The 21,450-nt window shown below is 37.2% G+C and overlaps 1 protein-coding gene across 3 annotated transcripts; it reads right to left on the reverse strand.

Moving 5' to 3' along the window:
• Window positions 1–3,997: 3,997 nt before the first annotated feature.
• Window positions 3,998–11,458, reverse strand: LOC18444488 (ubiquitin-conjugating enzyme E2 variant 1D). 3 transcript variants are annotated; one of them, XM_088851644.1, is made up of 4 exons: window positions 11,127–11,458; window positions 6,408–6,547; window positions 4,862–4,987; window positions 3,998–4,372 (listed from the first exon to the last, which is right to left on the reverse strand). In XM_088851644.1, exons 1-4 carry the CDS (start codon window positions 11,158–11,160, stop codon window positions 4,232–4,234), a joined length of 441 nt encoding a protein of 146 aa, XP_088707770.1. In that variant the 5' UTR covers window positions 11,161–11,458; the 3' UTR covers window positions 3,998–4,231. The 3 variants fall into 3 exon arrangements, with proteins under 3 accessions (XP_088707770.1, XP_088707771.1, XP_088707772.1); XM_088851645.1 differs by lacking the exon at window positions 11,127–11,458 and adding an exon at window positions 7,751–9,028; XM_088851646.1 differs by lacking the exon at window positions 4,862–4,987.
• Window positions 11,459–21,450: the final 9,992 nt, after the last annotated feature.

Here is a 21,450-nt window from a genome sequence, read left to right on the forward strand (position 1 = left end):
GGTGCTGTTTAGGAACCTCAAAATCTATTACATAAAACTAGATTAAAGGTAAAAAATCTATTACACTAATTGGGGGTAAATCTTTCGGACGCCTCTCTCTACCAAAAAAATCCCGTGATTACGGTGTTCAAACCCAATAGTCCCATCTTTCAACGAGCAAACCCGACAGCCCTTTTGTTCAACTAGCACTAGAACGGCTAAAACCAGTTCCCTATCTTTTGCAACCACAGTTGTAGCTATTGTTCTAGATATCTAAGATTTATACCCAGTATCCTTATCTTTAGCCCGGCTAAAATCCGCACCACCACAATTGTCGCTATTGTTCTAGATATCCAAGATTTATACCCAGTATCCTCATATTTTTTATACCCAGCATCCCCATTTTTTGCAACCACAATTTGAGCTATTCTTCTAGATATCCAATATTTATACCCAGCATCCCCATCTTGTGCAACGAGTGTTATAGCTATTGTTCTAGATATAGAAGATTTATTTTTTGAGTTCTGGATCTAGTTGTTGTTCCAAAAACAATAAACGGATTTGGGTTCTCTGCTAACATTGGTTTGTTTATTTTTTCTTTTTTTGCTTGTTTGCTGATAAATTCGAAATACTTGAGTTCACTCACATATAATCGTTAAATTATTGTGCTTGAATTGTTTATGTTTTTTTCATAACTTTTAAAAATTAATTTACCTCTTCAATCTCCTCCAATGCCCCCAACATAATTTATCCTCCAATACATCTTATTTAGTCATAAAGCCTTCTAGATTAATAGCCAAATTTCTCCAAACTTTTTCTTTTCTTTTGAATTTGCCCATAGAAGTTTTCTAGAAAGAGACGATCGAAAGGCTTTAGCACAAAAAAATAAAACATAAAAAATATGATGGCTTATCATAATAAAAGTATGTTATTCCAAAGTGTTAACACCTTGAAAACATGTGATTCCAAGTCAAGATACAAAGGCATACAAAAGGTGTGGCTAATTCTTATGCCTGATAAAATTGTAAAGGCTAATTCTTATGCATTATGCAATTATAAAGTTTAAGCTACATATAGTAGGGATAAAATTTAAGCTATATACTAATAGGGATTGTAAGTTCTGGATATAGTCAGTAACAATGTATTTCTCAGGTTGCGTCTAAATACTACTCAAACAATGTATTTCCCAAGTTGCATCTAAATACTACTCAAACAGTGACAATCCATTTGCAGGTAATACCCAAACAGTGATAATCCATTTACATGTAATGTATTACACTAGTAATATATTTCACAAACAATATATTTCAGGGTATCCAAACGGCCCCTTAAGGTCCAAAAATCCCTATTGAAGCTAACTATTTTGGAGCCTCATATTCATAATCTTAGGCAAAAGATAGAACCATAATAGTGACTTGTAATGTATTTAAGGTCCTAAAATCCCTACTATTATTGAAGTTCCAAATTCATGAATCCTAATAAAAAATTGACAGTGAATTGAGGTCTACTTCTGAGTCCTAAATCTCTTAGAAAACTAGGGAGGACGTCATTTCCTAAATCGGTTCTCAAACTAATCTCAAAAAAATTTATTGTTCTTGATCTTTTTTTTTTTTTTCTTTACAAACAACTTTGAAATCTGAATTGGGCACAAGATATGTCCCTATTTTTACTTTTACTATTGTTTTAATTGTCGTTATTATTATCATAATCATTATCATTATTATTATTATTATCATTATTATTATTGTTATTCTTGTTATTTCCCCAATAAATAAAATTTGAAATTTGATTTAAGTGGGATATTTTGTGTTGTGGATGATGTTAAGACCGTTTACGTTCTCATTCAATCCATCTTGATCTTAATTAATGGAGTATCCGATTCTAGTTGAAATATATCAGATTCTCCCTCTAATTTTAGATATTTACTTAACTTTTTAGAAAACTCTTCGTTGTTTCGAGTTCTTCCTCTGCATATTGCGGAAATGCGGGCTTGACGATAAAAATTCTATATTCTCGAAAAATTAGGATCAAATTGTATTTAGAAAATGTTTTTAACATGGAGATCATGAATATGAAATAAATAAATAAAAATTGAAAACATTTGGACAAGATGGAAGTATGTCCTTTAAGTTTTAAGAAACGTTCTTTTTTTTCTTTTTTTTTTTGCTTAACTTTTAGAAACTTTCCTTGTTTTTTCTTGACACGCCTTCCCAGAATTTTGTCAAACAAAGACTTAGCGATTCCAAAACCTACTAACCACTGCCCGGAAATGAAAACAGCCATGAAATCTAAGAAGATTAAGATTCGAGAGTTTTGGGCTGAAAACCTCGAACCGGAATTTGGATTGATATACAATCTTGTAGATCGTTTCCCAATGGACACCGAATTTCCTGGTGTGGCCATCCAAAAGTTATAAGGGATACTCTGACTTTCTGTACCACACACTCGAAGGCACTCTCTCCATCTGATCCAAGTCGATCTCACCTTAGCTGATTCGATTCGACAGGAAATCCTCCTGATTTTAGGCACTAAATTTCAATCTATTTGGTAATTTAATTTCAAGGATTTAGCTCCCTCAAAACACCCATCTCATAACATTTATTTGGTAATTAATTTCTAAGGATTTAGCTCTCTCAAAACACCCATCTCAAAACATTTATTTGGTAATTTAATTTCAAGGATTTAGCTCTCCCGAAACACCCATCTCAAAAACACCTATACACTCTCGATCGAAGATTTATTTGGTAATTTAATATCAAGAATTTCGCTCCCCCAACACACCCATACTCTCATGCCTCAATCTAGCTCCTATTTGGTAATTTAATTTCAAGGATTTCGCTCCCTCAACACACCCATACTCTCCTGCCTCAATCTCGCTCCTGAAGAACTTTGAGAGCTGGGATCGAGTCCAGACGGGACTCATCCTCGAGAGACGGGATCTCATCCTCGAGAATGCCTATCTGTGCCTATCTGTAACATCAATCGGGAGAACTTTGAGAGCTACACCCATACTCTCCTGCCTCAATCTCGCTCCTGAAGAACTTTGAGAGACTTTGAGAGCTACACCCATACTCTCCTGCCTCAATCTCGCTACTGGAGAACTTTGAGAGACTTTGAGAGCTACACCCATACTCTCTTGCCTCAATCTCGCTCCTGGAGAACTTTGATAGCTGGGATCGAGTCCAGACGGGACTCATCTGTCTCCTGCCTCAATCTTTCTCCTGGAGAACTTTGAGAGCTGGGATCGAGTCCAGACGGGACTCATCCTCGAGAGTGCCTATCTGTAACAACAATCTCGCTCCTGGAGAACTTTGAGAGCTGGGATCGAGTCCAGACGGGACTCATCCTCGAGAATGCCTATCTGTGACAACTCATTCAATTTGTTGATAGTGTCGATATGTAACCATTCATTCAATTTGTTGATAGTGGAATTCAATTTACCTTTTCGGATAATTTGGTGGTGGGCTTGAGTTCATTGAATTTCTAAAGTATTCAAGTTGGTTTTTTTTGAAGTATTCAAATTGTTTTCCTCAAAGTGATTTGTCAGTATTGAAATTGTTTTCCTATCCATTGCTTTGTCAAAAGAACAAGCGATATGATCAATTTTGAGGTCCATGGTCTAAAAGAATAAATAATCAGAAAATATCAGTGAATTAAAAAAAAAAAATTCAGTGATCAGAACTTCATCAAGTCCACTCAGTCTTGGGGGTCAAGGCCGGGTTCTCTTTCTCCAAACCCGAGCTCCATCTATGGCATGATCTCTCTAAAGCAATCTCCATCTCTCAAAAAACAGGGGTGGAAATCTGTTCACATTTTTTGTCTCCCCCTTTCCCTCTTCCCAAGTGCCCTCTCTCTCCCTCAAGCCTATTTCCCCTCTAACCATTTCATCCCAGTATTTAGGATTTTCTTTTTGCTTTTTTTAAGGTGTACACAACTCGGCTGAGTTACTCAACTCGGGCAAGGCCAAGTGCCATGCCCAAACCGAGTTATTGAACATTGCAAAATAGATAAATTGATATAACAGTTCAATGCAAAGGCTTAACATTTATAACATAGTATAGCTTAGCGTAGTATATTTTCTCACTCACTTATAACAGTTCAATGCAAGTTGCATAGAGCAGAAGCTCCATGAGAACCCCCAACACAAGAAGAAAGATGGAGAGATTACACAAGTGGTCTTGACAATCACCACACTCGAAAGAAGGGAGAAATTACATAAAAGTTCGAATGTAATAAAAGTGCTCAATTGGCTCTAAAAGAAGGTGGATTCCAGAGGTTGAACCAGTTTCTTGTTATATGGTGCTGCCATTTCCAGCTTCAAGTGAGTCAATATGTCCTCCATTGTGTACTCATGTTGCCAATTGGCTAGCATTCCAAATTTCTTTGGCTCTACCTGAAAAACCCCAGTAAATTTATAGATCAGCAATCATAAAAAATTATGGGTCAAAACCCGACTGATCTATCCTTTATCCTCCTCCAATGTCATAGTGGAGAAACAATAAAGAAGAACCATGATAACCGTTTCACTCCACCGATAATTTAATAACAGTAGCACTGTTGGAGTAAACTATCAAAAAAGGATTATTACAGGAGATAACATGAGTTTTTTTGTTGATTGTTGAGCTAAAATCGTTTACTTAGATAAACTACAAAAAAAAAAAAAAAAAAATCTCTCTTGATCATCAACATAATTGGGAATCTCTCTTTGGTCAGCAATGTTTTGTATTTTTTTACTGGTGACAAAGGGCCAAGCACACACTATTGAGGCTGCAACATGGAAATTCGATGGGACCACTACCACTAGTTTTTGGAGAGAGAGAGAGAGAGAGTGTCTGGCACGTGAAGGGCTTTATACTGTGCATATCCAAAACTGGTTTCTTACCACTCCAGTCTCATGATTCACACAGGTCATGTTGACTCTCGAGTGGAATCTAACACTTGGAGGCTTCTCAGGATAATCTTTGTCACAGAATAGCTTCAATTGATAGATTCTACCTTCATGGACTGACTGCAATGGAACTCAGAAATTGGTAATTAGAGAGAAACACAAGTACAGTACCAACCATAAAACAGATGCAAGTAGATTTAGTGAGAGTAAAGGAAAACTTAACATACAACTCTCTAACATGGCTTAAGGATTGTAAGAACCTTCCAACAACCAACATCAATGAAAATGGGAATTACTTCATATTTATTCTCCCTTCTTCTACTCATATTTATTCTCCCTTCTTCTACTCATATTTATTCTCCCTTCTTCTACTCATTCCCCTATTTACTCCAATAATTATAAGAATCAACATTGTTTCATGTACAGCGACAATGTATCCATAGGTAGGCTGAAAGCAGTGTACCAGGGCTCCACCGTGCCCACTCGGGCTCGCCCGATGGGTGAGGCTGAGTACTCCCGAGTCGTCACACAACTCGGGGTATTAAAAATATTAATAATAATAATAATAACAATAAAAAGTTGTAAAAAATTAAAGTAATGTTATACAATTTTTTCTTACATAATTTAGATATATTTGGCAAAGATAGGTGAGTGTTTCTTTTCCATAATCACATTTTTATATTTTCTTTTTTGGATTTTTAAAATATATCCCAAAACTGCAAATTGGGTTTTTTTCTAAATCCATGTTTTCTCTACATTTTTAACCTTGTTTTAACTTTTTAAAGGCGTTTTTTGTTTGAATTTACTTTTAATAAGTGTTTTTTTATTTTTGTCAAGTTTTTGTTGATTTTTTAAATATTTTTTCAGGGCCTTTCGGACCTCTATGTGTGACTGGACTCAGCCAAGTAACTCGCCTCGGCCAGGGGGTGAGTTCCCTGGCCAAGACGAGTTTCTGCACACTGGCTGAAACCTAGCTTGCAGGCCCCAAATTATTTCATCCAGTAGAAGGCGAGGGTTATATCAGCTTGGCTTTTGATGATTTGATGAGTTCAAGAATTAGTCCAAGAAAGTCAATCAATGATTAGGCTTGGCATTTTGTTGGTTCTCATGATACATTTAAATGGGTGTAAGAAGGAACCAAAGCCAAGAGGTAGTTATCTACAGCTTAACAAAAAAGAACAAAAAATAACAAACAGAAAAACATATCAAAAGCAAAATTTGGGAAAGAAAAATGGCCTTGAAAGAATGACCCAAATAGAAATGAATGTGAGAACTATATAAGTAAATTGATTGGAAGCTCAACAAGTTCATTAAAAAATTGCTATAAACATGCCATTCACCTGGACAACTGCAACCTCTCGTAAGCAAACACGCCTCTCACACACACGGATTTATGAAAGCAAATCTCGAGTCACATAGGAGGATAAAATGAAACCAATTAAGCTTTCATGTGGGAATTTCCAGCTTTTTGTGTGGTGTTCGTTTCACAAACTCCTTTTCCATTTAGAGAAGAAAAAATTTAAAAAAAGCTGCTTCATACATGCCGAGGACCAATGATGGTGCCCGTCCAAGATCGCATGTATATGTCATCTCCATCATCCATGCCATAGCTAACTGTTCCATCCCCAATACCTTTCTCTCCTCTTTCCAGCTCCTCCAGTAATCTGAAATTTCTTGGGACTGCACAAAAAGACATGTCACTAATGGGAATCCTAGATTAAAATAAGGTAAATTGTTTTACGCTGGAAGGCCCGCATGCCTGCATACAACATCCACCGTCCAACTTAGTTGGATGGTGGAGATTTCAGGGATACATTGCAATCTTGACTATCCAACAAAGTTGGACGGTGGAGGTTGTATGCGGGCATATGGGCTTGCTCGCATAAAAACCATGTCCTTAAAATAATAAGCTCTAATAACCCGCAATTATTCTTAATGCCAACACATTAAAAAATAATGTGCAGTAAAATAACATAACAACATAAAATTTCTTCATGTGGATTCACAATGAATTTGAAGGAAACAGATAGAAGAAAAACAGAGCACCGAATACTTTCATTTTCCAAAGCCTGCCAAAAGATCCGTTCCATATGGAATGGATCAAGTCATAAAAAATGGATGACTTGATGCACACAAATCTATTTATCTCAGCCATTTTTTCAAGCTATACAAGGTAGCATGCCAATCCTAGGTGTAACTTATAGTTACTAGTCACTACTATATTTGATATAGCATGCCAGTGCGCTATGTACATCATAGCGATGGCATGTCTCTAAAATCATATAACGTATAAACAGTTTGTATGTCACAAGACTTGAATCTTTCAAAAATTTATGGAGTGGTTAACTCTAGTAGAATATACATAAATTAGCCTATATGGGGAGAAAAAAAAAAGAATAACTAGGTAGCTGCTTTGCTCATTTGTTGAGTTGCCATTTTCTTTCTAAGCATACTTATAAGCTTCTATAGTGACTCATATCACTAGTGATTGGTCCAATAGGTTTATATTGCATTAGGGAATTCCAATATTTTCAAGAATGCCAGGGTAGCCAATGGACCACATTTTGCTAGTGAGTTTACAATTGCAGAGGTAACGAAAACGCATCTCCCAACCCGTGTTTCACTATAGAAAAGAAAAGACCTCACTAGGTATTTTCTTTTGTATAGTGATTTTACAATGAAGTGTAGTGTAAATAAAGTAGAGAAGGAATTGAAGCCACTGGCAAACAAACCCTTAGGTCAAGAACTAAGCTCTCTACACAATTCTAGAGATCCCTTTATAATCTCAGAGCTTGATGATTGGTAAATTAAAGGAAAAATAAGGAATAAATGATTTTCCAAATGGGAGTTGAAAGGACTTCATGCCCCATCTGTTAATGATACCTGAAACCAGCTTGGCTCCTTGTTGTTCAAGACCAGTTATATGGAATCTTGGGCTCGATCCGTGGCCTCATAAATGTAGAGATCATGAGTCCAGGTTCTCCATTGTACAGCAGGTAAAGATCTCAAACTAGAGGGCAGAATACTTCCAGAGAATCTATATTACACAGAGGGCTGCAAAATTAATGCTACTTCAAGAAAAAAGAACTGCAGCTCACTCACAATTTTCTAGCCACGTATGCATGGCAAAGTAAGGTTGTTGCAAGCTTTGTAATGACCAATCCATTTCTTTGTAAACCTTTTCATCATAATTAACCATTGCTATGGTCAGAAGTAAAAAAAAACCATGTATTCTGCTCCAACCATCAACCTTTTATAACAACAAATTCGCAAGTGATGCAGTAAGTTGTATATTGTGTCCAAAACAAATTAGGAAAGCTTATTTGGTTGCCACAAATCGAAATGGCAACAACCTGTACTACACTAAATTAGCAACCTTTTGGATTTTGCCATATAACAAAGCAATGAATGGGCTTCCATATTCTACGTGTGCAAAACATCAAGAGATTCTTGAAGAATAGAACAAGTGAGACATTTAACCAAAAAAATTATTGAAGTTTGACTGTCTCCATTGGTTCACCCAAGCAAAATAATTGGAGTACCCATATATTTCTTTTTCTTTACCCAATTGCCCAAGAGTTAGAGCATCCAAAAATATTTCCTCTAGGTTGCTCCATGTGTCTCCAAAAATTTCTTAGTCTTAAGCACAGCTTTCTTCAAGAGTAGCACACTCAACTCATGTAAGCTCATAGCCTTCAATCTCGACAAATCAATCTACGGCCTGAAACATAGTTTAAAAGCTCTCCAACTGGGCAACATTAGAAGCCACCTCCACTTGTTAGAACTGCCAGTTATATACTGGTATATGCAAACCCCATTCTCTTTCTTTATATCTTACATTCACTTGTATTTATTTACATCCTTTTAGATGACCTTGTTGGAATCAACTGCAGCAAAACTATCCAAGGGAACCTTTTGATAAGGTCTTTACCTAAATACACAACACGACACAACAACCAACATTTTCAACTTGTACTGGTGGTGCAACATCAATAACCATTCGTCACCATTGCCTTTCTGCAAGACTCTAATAAAAGAAAATATAACCCTTGTCCTCAAATTCATGTGTGCAGTTGTTTGTTTTAACTGATTCACACCATCCTGTCTTTTCTGAATATCCAAGTATGTGTAAGAGTTATAGGAGAGGGAATCAATGGGCCAAATTCTTTTATTATCATTTGGCCAATAAATTGCATTCCTCTTTTTGCTCAATTAAGACTCCAACTTTTCCTCATTGGGATCAAGAATATGTCCATACATCCACCCTAGGTCAAATGATTTACTTCTACCAAAATCAAACAACTTTTTTTCTTTTGATTGTTAGAAGAAGATAAAATTTCTAGATGAATAATATTACAAAAACAATAAATAAAAAATACTTACCCGTGCACGATATTATAAAAAGCTATTTAATAAAATTATAAAATAAAAATTTTAAAACCTGCAAAAGACTCAAGTTTCATTCAAGTCAACTTGTCTAAGCCAACTACTATTTTTTCAAATAGAAAAGCTCATAATAAGAAAGCCTTTTTGAAGAATCTAAGGAGGTCCCAAATCTTTGAGCAGCATTCATAATGTTTAGCCATGTCTTGAAATTTAATATTTTAATAGATTTTTATCAAAGTATTATTTCTTGTCAAAACAACTTGGGACACAGCTAGTTGACATGGCTAGGGACCACACCACGTCTAAGTTTTTGAACCCCAGTTAGAATAAATTCTGGTCGATACAAGGTTCCAACGTTTAACTACACCCCAGCCAAACTGTTCCAACAACCAAAAATAATACCATGGCAAGAAATCTGAACTTCCAAAGCTTCGCAACCCAAGAGTTGCAGGATTCAAGGGATAACAAAAATATTGTAAACACAAAATAATCTTTACAATTGCAAGCACAATAGAGAGAGCGAGAGAGAGGAGAGAGAGAGAGAGAGAGAGAGAGAGAAAGAGAAGAAAACATTCAAATCAAAGCTACAGAGAGAGAGAGAGAGAGAGAGAAGAAAACATTCAAATCAAAGCTACAGAGCCAACTGCAAGCAATAAATAATCTTTACAATGAATGGTAAAATACACATAGTGAGACAAACAAGATACTTTACAAGACGACTAATATTATCAACCATAGATGGTCCAATTTTTGTTATTACACACTACCACTATTGATAATTTGGTAGTGGTTCAAATCTTCAAAGGATTCTAGCTGTGTATTAGTAAATATCACGTCGATTTCAAAAATATTCTGAAGATTCTTTTTTGGATAAAGCTATTCCAATGATTTTCCAATTATTGTTTTTTATATTATCAACAATATTCCAATGATTTATTCATTCCCAATGTATGGAAACATGCATAATCATACCAGTCCAAACTCATGTCCAATACGACACAGCTACCCCCAACCAAATTTGGTAGAACATCATTGGTCAGTAATACACACTCGAAACGTTAAACATCCATGTAATTTATTGCAGGTCCATCATGATAACTGTAATTCTGTAAACATTGAAGAGTACACAAAACTGAACCTAAATCCATCATGATAACTCTAGACATTGAACAGCACACAATACTTAACAGAACCCAAATGATAAAAACCTCTACAGACACAAAATGATTCACATTGCAGCCTTGAGTTCCATGTAAATACCTTATAGTCCATTGCAGCCTAAACTTCGATTGAGAAGGAATGTGTTCACCAAAAGAAAGTGAGGGGAAAAAATAATAATCTCTCATTTTACATTGAAAACATGAAATTAATTTACAATTACCTCAACTGGCCAAGAAAGGAATGATCGATTGGTGTTCCCTTTCTCTGATGGGTAAAATTATCTACTGATCATCAACAGGATGATTCTGAATTGTTTTGAAACGGATAGTAAAAAGAAAACAACAGAAGTTATCAAAGAAAATCATAAATACCCAATTCTCTCTCCACCCGTTTCACTCTCTAGATCAATCATCAAAGCTAGAAACCCCTGATATCCCAAAAATATTCACTCTTTCCATTTATCCCAGTAAAGCTTCCTCAAAACAAATAAAACCCACCATGATTCTCCCCAAAATCTGACTAGGGCAGACATAAACAAAATAATATGACTGAAAACTAACCTCAAATCAAAATACAACACCCGATCTTACTCAGTATTAATTTACAATTGGAAAATGAGAAAATCCCAACAAATTTGCGTGATCAAGAAGTAAAAAAACGCATGAAAAATTGTGTAATATCATTAGATGAATGTAAGAGTATGGGGCCTTACCCACAACTCCTGATCCTCCTGCACCAATCGCCATGGGTGGATTCTTCCAAAAGAGTGGTGAATAGGGGAGCGACGAATATAGGCAGGTGTAAGTTAGAGTGGGGTGAACTATCAGAGAGAGAGAGAGAGAGAGAGAGAGAGAGAGGAAGAGCGTGGGGTCTATGAAACTGCAGAAGGGCCACCCTAAGTGGAATAAAGGGGCAATGGAATCAAAAGAATTTGCTTTTGGAGCTTTTATTGTTATTGGTAGCCAGGTAAACAATCCAAGCACCAATGCCAAAGGTTCTCTGAGTGCAGAGAGAGAGAAAGAGTATTCATCCCAAACCCATGCTGGCTCCGTTGTTCGAGTAGGCGATACGCCCAAAGAGAATTTCTTCTTGAGGCCCCATTTTCGAGTACGTTGTTCTCACGGTACGATTTTACCAATTATTAAATGAGCTTTCTTTTGAAAGTTTGATGCGGGGACATTTGTCACAATACATCTAAATTACAAAATATTCACCCTATGGAAAAGTATATAATGAAACACCTATGCTAGATCGGATGGTTATGAGTAATTTTTTTGGACTAAAATAAATGGTCTCATTGTATATAATTTTAAATTACAAATCTATCAAAATATACAATGATTTTGACCTCGGGTAAAATTTTGAGGAAAATGTTTGCAGCGTTATCAAAATAAATAAAGTTTGGCCTCATAACTCATCAAAAATTACAATTCAAGTACTGCAAAACCTTTACATCGATCATCTCAGCTTGAAAATTATGGTTGCCAAGAGAAAAAAAAAAGGATTTCAACCTCTTAAAATAGCATACATTGTAACAAGTTATCTAGACCATTCATTGTTCACAGATCCGCAAGGTTATCACCCTTTTTTTAGTTTCAAATTTTATTGTCGGTGTTGCAAATTGATTTTAGAGCCATCATGGATAATTTTGTCGCCGAAAATGCCTTCCAAACAAAGATTTGAGATGAGGTTTTATTTTGTTTTTGTAAATTCAAGGCCTTATAGAAATTTCATCGAAATTATATTGTTAAAAAATAGGGTGTATTTTGATAAATTTCCCATTCCTTATTCATTTACATAAAAATTATGTTTCATTATTTTCAGTTATTTTTAACTAAACTTTTCATAGATAGAAGTGTAGTGTGTATGAGCCGCATGAAGGCGGATTTACACGTGACAATTAGGAAAAAGGGATAGAAGAAAAAAGAAATATTAAATCTTTATTAATATTATTTGAATATCTATCTATGCTACAAGTTTAAAGATGTAATGAAAGGGGTGGACAAGTGCGACAAGATAAAAGGGGACCTTATTAGTAGAAATAATATTAAGGATGGTGGCTAGAAATAAAAAGGAGTTTGGGGTTTGCTGGTTAGAGGATGACTAGCAAGCATGCGACTTATGTAGAAGAACATGAAGTGCTTTCTTGGAATGTGTGGGGCTTAGGAGGTGCAAAAAGGAAGGAGGAGGTTTTGCTGTTGGTGAGGAAGTATGAGCACGGTATTCTCATTCCATACCCAAATATTTTTTCCATTAGACCCATTTGGGGTAGTGGATCGATTTAATTTTCTTTGACAAGGTGGTTTGTGGGATCATTTAATTTTCTTTGACAAGGTGGTTTGTGGGATCATTTGTGGGCCGCTTAGAATCCCACTGTTTTTGTCTTGTCCATAAACTCTTTGCAGGCATCAATATGTTGCGGTTATTTTATAAGGACCTATCTCTTGTTTTAAATGGTGCTTGTCGGCTTTAAATGGTTTTTTTTTTTTTTTTTTTTTTTCGAGGAGAAGAAGATGGTGATGATAAAGGAGTAGGGGGAGAAAAAGAAAGGGCAGAGGTGTTTTTCGTTCTTTGTTGTGACACTTCATCCTATGACCATGTAAGAGTTCGATAATATTCTCCTTCTCCAAGTGACAGGGAATTCTATTATTGGTTATCCTCATATTTCCCTTGTCCTAAGTTGATACCCAACATCTCCTTGACAATGATCATTGAATTTTTGTTGAATTTTTCTTTTGAACTATCCCACTCAAACACAATCTTTGGACCGCTCTCAGTTTCTCAATCCTTTAATCTTTTGCTTAGGTACTTAAGCTTATTTTTAGGCTTTTCTCCAGTTAATGGGATAATTTCAGTTGTTTCTTGGGCGTTAATATCTTTTTTTTGGAGTTAGGTACCCAAGCAAGGTATGAATCCATCACTTGGCCATTTGGAACAGGTAAGCAAGCGATCACCCTATTCCTCTTTAAGCAGGTCTTGATAATTGTGTTTCCAATGTCCAACTAAATTATACCACCTCTTAGAAAGATATACGATCAGGACGTTTACCTTTGCCATAAGACAGTCACTAACACTCTTGGCCACTAGATGTTAAAATTGGTGGTTTGTCATGCTTGAAAATTTAAGAAATCTTTTCCCAAGTTGCAACATACACCTGGAGCCACCAAATGAAAAACAACATTACCTACTATATATTAAGCAAGAAAGAGATGGACATTATTTTTATGACACGTATCCCTCTCCCTACTCTCTCTTTGTACAAAATGGTTCAACATTTGTCTCTTGTTATACATCATTTGACATACTTGTATCCTTGGGGCGAATAAGCACAGAGTCGGTAATAACCTGATCTTATCTGTGCCTAAGATGTTGTCAGACCACAAGAACATTGTAACAATAAGCCTAAAATTGAGCGACCTTTGAAGATATGTCACAATAGCTTCAAATTGTATGATAGGGTAGTTTTGGATATCCTAATGACACCCATAAAGTTTCATCGCATTTTGACGAGTTTTGATATGATCAAGACCAAACTTGGTTTTCAAATCCAGTTCCTATCGTAATGAAAATGGACTCCATAACTATAGCTCCATTTTCTTGGTCTCAAAATAGTATCAAACCACTGCCATTGGATCAAAAACATCGCAAAACCCTTAGATCCCAAATTTCGACTCAATCGGACCTACGGGACCATTTTGGGCTTAATTTACAATAAAATGGTGGGTCTTACACTATTGTGGTGCAGCATTAGTAAATCAGTTTTCATTTATGGAAACTGTGTTTTCCTTGGGATGATTTTCAAATGCTCATAACTCACTCGTTTTGAGTCCAATTAAGCTCAAATTCGGACATGACTAGATCTCGACGACCCGATCGTTTTGGCGTATAGCACGCGTCATGGTGTGGCCCGAAATGAGAGAATTTCTAGAGAGAAAATGAGCTTGAAACATGAAAATATAAATTTTACAAAGAAGAACATCCAATTCTTTGAGAGGTCATAGCTCAAAATCCCGATGTTAGATCGTCACAAGTATGGGTCCATTACGACTGTGCTTCGAAGAGCTACATTTTGATATAATTTTTATGTATGATTAGAGATTAGATGACACAAATTTTAAGGTAAAAAATGGCATACTTTTTCGGTCGTTAGAATCCCATTTTCCAGTGACTTCCGAAAATTGGAACGTGCTCAAACGGAGACCAATATGAACAAAATTTATTGGAAAGTGATCGTGATAGTATCATCTTCAATTTGTAATCAAAATGAAAGCTTGGAACATCAACGTTTGTGCTGGATTGTGGCCGAAGAATCGCAAAGTTTAAGGACTTCGCCGGATTTTGGTTTTTCTATAAAAATCAGTTGCAAGACGATCAAAGGGTATCAAAACATGCGCAATAGTTCAAGCATCGATTCTACGACGATTGATCGCCCGAATTACCATTGTAAGCATCCAAAAAAGCTCTCGAGGTCTAGCAATGACAAGAGGCCCCTCATGGAATGATGGATATGTCATTTGTTGAAAAGTGCCTAGGGGTATTTTGGTCATTTGGTCTAAAAATTAGGATTACTATTTTAATTCATAAAATGCATATTTTTTGACTTGGCCGAATTGTGGTTGAAGAATCACAAAGTTTATGGACTTGACCGGATTTGGGTTTTTCTATAAAAATCAGTTGCAAGACAATAAAAGGGTATCAAAATGTGCGCAATAGTTCAAGCATCGATTCTACGATGATTGATCGCCTGAATTACCACCGTAAGCGTTCGAAAAGGCTTCCAAAGTCTAGCAATGGCAGGAGGCCCCTCATGGAATGACGATTTTGTCATTGGTTGAAAATTACTTAGGGGTATTTTGGTCATTTGGTCAAAAAACAGTATAATATTTTAATTTATAAAATGTGTATTTTTTTGATAATTTTGGATGTTTTTGAACATTCCACCCTTATTTAGTGGTTGCTCTATATAAGAGAACCCAAATCATTTGTAATACAGTTTGATCATTTGCAATAAAATTCTTGAATCCTTGAGCATTTTAGAGTGAGATTCTTGAGTTCTTAGCTTCTTGTTTTCATTTTGCTTTCAAGTTCAAGACCAAAGGGAGAGGAGATAGAAACATTTTTTAGAGAGAGAAAATACCCTTAGAACCCTACACTTTATAGAACCTCAAAGTTCCAACTCCTTTAAGATTCCCAACTCCCAAACCCATACACCGTAAAACTCCTAGCTTTCATATACCTTGGACCCCTAGCTTCCAATCCTACTCTATACACCCTACACCCTACACCCTACCTTAGTTAGCCTATACCCTACCCTACACCATACACCATAGTATTCCATACAACACATATACACCTTAGTTACCTTATACCTTACCCAATCCCATACACCCTAGTTTCTATCCACCATACCTCAACCCAATCCACCAAAGCTAGACACTTAAGCCCCTAAACTCTAATCTTGACCCAAGACTTAGACCTCTTTCTCCCTCATTTGTGCGCAAAGGGACCAACGAAGGTACACCTAGGCCAAACCCATTCTAGGTCCACTCTCTCATCTCTCTCCTCTCTCTTTCTCTCTCTTCTTCTTTCTTCCCTCTCTTATTTTTCTCTTTCTCCCTCTTCTTCTTTCTCTCTTCTCTCTTCTCTCTCTTCCATCTCTTCTCTCTCTCTCTCTCTCTCTCTCTCTCTCTCTCGGACCCAGGGCGGGTCTGAGCCCTCACCTTCTCTCTCTCTTTTCCTCTTTCTTTCATGCTCAAACTCCCAGACCTGCACCTAGGGCGGCCCTGGCTACCCTTTCTCTCTCTCTCTCTCTCTCTCTCTCTCTCTCTCTCTCTCTCTCTCTCTATATATATATATATATATATATATATATATATATTTCTATCTTACACCCTCTCATCTCCCCTATCTGCCCTACCCTCTCATCTCCCCTATCTGCCCTACCCTCTCATCTCCCCTATCCGCTCTATCCTCTCATCTTCCCTATCCACCCTATCCTCTCATCTCCCCTATCTGTTGTACCGTCTCGTCTTCCCTATCCGCACTACCGTCTCATCTCCTCTATCCGCCCTACCCTCTCATCTTCCCTATCTTCCCTACGCTCTCATCCTCCCTATCCGCCCTATCCTCTCATCTCCCCTATCAACCCCTACCTTCTCATAACCCCTATCCGCCCTACCTTCTCATTTCCCCTATCCTCCCTATCCTCTCATCTCCCCTATCCGCCCTACCCTCTCATCTCTCCTATCCGCTCTACACGCACACACTCCTATCCGCCCTACCCTCACACACCCTTATCCGTCCTATTTTCTACCTTATTCTCCCTACCTATCCGCTCCACCCTCACACACCCCTATACGCCCTACGCTCATACTCCCCTATCCGTCCCAAGCTCTATACACTACTCTATCTCCCCCACATTTGCATACTAGCCTCATCAGTTCTCCATTCTCTCACCTACTCTATTCTCTCATCTCTCCCCTTTAGAGTTCGGACCCGTACCATAGGTGAGTCCATCATTCCTTGACCCCATTCATCTTATTTTCTCACACCTTAAACATTCTCTTGTCTCTCTAAATCATACTTCAACTTCCCATTTATTTTACTTTGCTTTCATTTCATCACTCTTTTTTCTCTCTCTTTACTCGTTGTTTCTTTCACTTCTCGAGTACTCGATTCAGGGCCATCTTGAGATAGCGCTCTAGGGTTTTAACTCTCGGATTTTTACTCTAACCATTAGCTTGTACAGTGAAGTCGGGTTATAAGAGACACTGATGCTATTACACTCGGTCACTCGGGTTGAGGTTATAAGAGACACTGATGCTATTACACTCGGTCACTCGGGTTAGCTTCTTTTAGATTTCTAACCCTTTCACTACTCTAACCACCAAGTCACACATTGTTTGGGTTATGAGAGACTTTCATCTCTCATATAGATATATATATATATATATATATATATATATATATATATATATATCTCTCTCTCTCTCTCTCTCTCTCTCTCTCTCTTTCATTTTATTATCTCCTTTGATCACATTTAGGACGCTCTTTAGTTTAGTGACATAGTTATAAGTTTAGTCATGTAACTCCATTTCCAAATCCTTCAGGTACCGAGGCTTCATGCCTGGTACTTTTCCTTGTCTCTGATAATACCTCTTGGGAGAGGTTACGTCGAGAGGCTACCCAATTTTCTTTGGGTCATCCCTTGGCTTCTTTAACTTCTTTTTCTTATTATTCTTCTTCTTTTTCTTCTCATCTGTAAATCAATTTCTTATGGATCTCGTTTTATTCCTGTTCTACTACTGTACCCCAAAATTAGAGTCATTTACCTATAATAAGCGCATCAAAGAGGAGTACATTATATTTGGATTTTGTTAGCAGTTTTCAAGTGAGAATTGAGGTGAGGTGTTGAGTTTAAAGTGGGGGTCGCATTCAAACTGCACTGCTAGACAGCCGGAGGGCTTTTGTTCATTGATCTAAGAGGGCAATAGCCCGGGCTTATCCCATGAACTTAAACCGCAGTGAGGTAGGTACTTGAGTCCATCCCTTCATCACTTTAAAGTCCTCTCATGTGTGCACAAATGGATCCCAGACTTAGACTTCTTTCTCTCTCATGTGCACATAAAGGGATCGACGAAGGTGTACCCAGGCTCAAGCCCATTCTAGGTTGTAACAATCCTAAAATTTCAAAAAAAAAAAAAAAAAAAAGGGGGGGAAATGATGCTTTTAATAGGTGATGGTCTGATTGAGTATGATGGTCCTTGGGGACCATCACTATTTTCAAAACTTTTACTTTGGTTTAACTTTTGCTTTGCCTGCTTGTAGCTGGCAACGTCCTTTAGCGGACGTGGTTTTTGTACGATAAAAGCAGACTTTTAACGCGACACCGCAGGTATGAGGTAGAGCGTAATAAAATAATATAATAATACGTTATAAGAATTTAAATAGGGGATGTGAGCATTCCCACCCTAAAACAAAATTTTGAGATCTCTCTCTCTCTGGTCGAAACACAGTGAACTCCTCTCTCAAACCGAATTTTTTATCGGAAGCTTCCTCTCAAACATTTGTGGGTAAGTGACATCGTCTTTCTGAAAAATAGTCTATTTTTAATAAATAGTGATATTTCCGTCTAGGATCTTTATTTTATCAGTTTTGTGTGTAAGTGACCTCATTGTCTCGAAAAATAATCCATTCTTTTTAAAAATAAAATGAAATAATTATTTCTGCTTATTATCATGAATTTTAGGCGCGATAAATTTTATGCGCACGTGACCTCATTATCTTGAAAAATAATCGTTTTAATAAAAATTGTGATATTTTATCTATGTTAGAAATTTCGAATGCTGTAAATTAGAAAAATAAATTTATTTATTTTTCTTGTCTATTGTTAGAAATAAATGTGATATTTCTGCTTTTAGTAAAATTGTGATATTTCTTTCTACTGTTTTGAATATTTAGACATTGTAAAATTCATGTGCAAATGACTGCCTTATTATTTAAAAAAATTGACATTCTTGCAATTGATTATAGTATTGTTGTGAAATATTTATTTGTGGATTGATATCCCATAAATTGTGATAATTCCGTATTCTTGAATTTTTATAAGAGTTTTTTTATACATATTAAATTGGCAATTATGCTAGAATGCCTTTACAAACTGCTACCTTTCTAAATTTGAGCCCAAAAATATTTGATTGGTTATTTTTGAAATGTTATAAAGAGTGACTGTTATTAATGGTTTAAGTGAAATTCATATTAATGATTTTAGTGATATGTTGAGTACATGATATTGCTGCTTTCGAATGTTTAAAGAGATTTAAAAATAATTTAAGTGTGCAAGTGGACTCATCCGGTTCGCCGGTGAGGTATAAGTGGACCTATCTGGGACGCCGGTAGGGATTAAGTGGACTCATCCGGTACGCCGGTGAGGTATAAGTGGACCTGCAGGGATTAAGTGGACCTATCTGGGACGTCGATAGGGATTAAGTGGACCCATCAGGATGCTGATGGGGTATATAGGTGACCTACTTGGGACGCCAGTAGGGTATTTTGTGAAATCCTTTGAATTATGTACTGCCGTTAAAAGTGTTATAAGCATTTCAATTACTCGGATTATACTTAAATTATGCATTTATTGAAAGTGAAACTGTTGATGCATTTCTGTTAATAGATCTCATTTTGGAAAATATTGATATCTTTCAATCATGATTATTTTTAGGATTATGATGATCACTTACTGAGTAGCCAAACTCATCAAACTATGGTAAACATTTTTTTCAGGATAACTACGGATTCATTTTGAGTGCTAGTCAAGATCAACCTTGGAAGATACTGTTGTTGTGCTAGCTTTCTTTATTTACTATGTAAGACCTCGCCACTGTAAATTTGTCCTATCAATAGATGTATATATGTTTTGTCCGTCACATCTCAGGAATAATAGTATTGTAAATTCTTGGGGTGTGACATAGGTCTATTCTCTCTCCTCTATCTTCTCTCTCTTTCTCTCTCTTCCTCTTTCTTCCCTCTCTTCTTTCTCTCTTTCCTCTCTCTTCTCTCTCTTTCTCTCTTTTTCTTTCTTCCCTCTCTCTCTCTCTCCCCTTGCTCGAAAGGCGAGTTTGAGCCCTCACCTCTCTCTCTCTCTCACGCTCAAACCCTCGGATCCGCACCTAGGGAGGGCCTGGCTACCTTTTCTCTCTCTCTCTCTCTATTTCTCTCTTATACCCTCTCATCTCTCCTATCCGCCCTACCCTCTCATCTCCCCCATCGGCCCTACCCTCTCTTCCTTCCTATCTGTCCTACCCTCTCATCTTCCCTATCCACCCTACCCTCTCATCTCCTATATCCCCCATACCCTTTCATCTTCCCTATCCACCCATCTCCCTTATCTGTCGTATCTCTCATCTTCCTTATCCGCTCTACCCTCTCATCTCCCCCATCGACCCAATCCTTTCATCTTTCCTATCCGACCTACCCTCTCATCTTCCCTATATCCTCTCATCTCCCCTATCGGCCCTACCATCTCATCTCTCTTATCCGCTCTACCTTCTCATAGCCCTTATCTGCCCTATCCTCTCTATCCTCTTATCTACCCTCTCCGCCCTTCCCTCTCATCATTCCTATCCGCTCTACCCTCACACACTCCAATCCTCCCTACCCTCACACACCCCTATATGCTTATTTTCTTCCCTATACGCCCTACCTTCACATACTCCTTTATCTACTCTACCCTCACACACCCTTATACGCCCTACTCTCATGCTCTCCTATCCGCCCCAAGCTCTATACACTACTTTATCTCCCCCACATTCTCATACTAGCCTCATATGTTCTCCATTCTCTCACCAACTCTATCCTCTCATCTCCCCTTTAGAGTCCGAACACGTACCATAGGTGGGTCCATCATTCCTTGAGTCCATTCATCTCATTTTCTCTCACCTTAAACACTCTCTTCTCTCTCTAAATCATACTTCAACTTCCCATTTATTTTACTTTTCTTTCATTTCATCACTCCTTTATTTCTCTCTTTACTCGTTGTTTCTTTCACTTCTCGAGCACTCGATTTGGGGTCATCCTGAGATAGTGCTTTAGGGTTTTAACTCTTGGATAGCTACTTTAACCATCAGCTCATACAGTGAAGTCGGGTTCTAAGAGACATTGATTCTTTTACACTCGATCACTCAGGTTAGGGTTATCTTGAGTCAGCTTCCTTTAGAGTTCTAACCCCTCCACTACTCTAACCACCGATTCACACAATGTTTGGGTTGTGAGAGACTTTCATCTCTCATCTCTCTCTCTCTCTTTGTCTCTCTCTCTTTCATTTTCTTCTCTTCCTTGATTACATTTAGAAGGCTATTTGGTTTAGTGACATAGTTATAGGCTCAGTCCTCAAACTCCACTTTCCAAATCATCTGGGCACCAAGGCTTCGTGCCTAGTACTTTTTCTTATCTTCGGTAATACCTCTTGGGAGAGGTTACACCCGGAGGTTGCCCAATTTTCTTTGCGTCATCCCTTGGCTTCTTTTACTTCTTCTTCT

Source organism: Amborella trichopoda, chromosome 11, assembly GCF_054954075.1.
Source record: "Amborella trichopoda isolate Santa Cruz 75 chromosome 11, AtrichopodaSantaCruz75HAP2 v2.0, whole genome shotgun sequence".
Lineage (NCBI taxonomy): Eukaryota > Viridiplantae > Streptophyta > Magnoliopsida > Amborellales > Amborellaceae > Amborella > Amborella trichopoda.

What these genes read in the sequence shown, in the direction of transcription:
- LOC18444488 (XM_088851644.1), bottom strand. Translation starts at nt 11,160, where the DNA reads ATGGCGATTGGTGCAGGAGGATCAGGAGTTGTGG. An exon ending in AGGAGGATCAGGAGTTGTGG is followed by an intron (nt 6,548 to 11,126) that starts GTAAGGCCCCAT and finishes CTTTTTGTGCAG; the next exon opens with TCCCAAGAAATTTCAGATTA. An exon ending in CCATCATTGGTCCTCGGCAT is followed by an intron (nt 4,988 to 6,407) that starts GTATGAAGCAGC and finishes GTTCCATTGCAG; the next exon opens with TCAGTCCATGAAGGTAGAAT.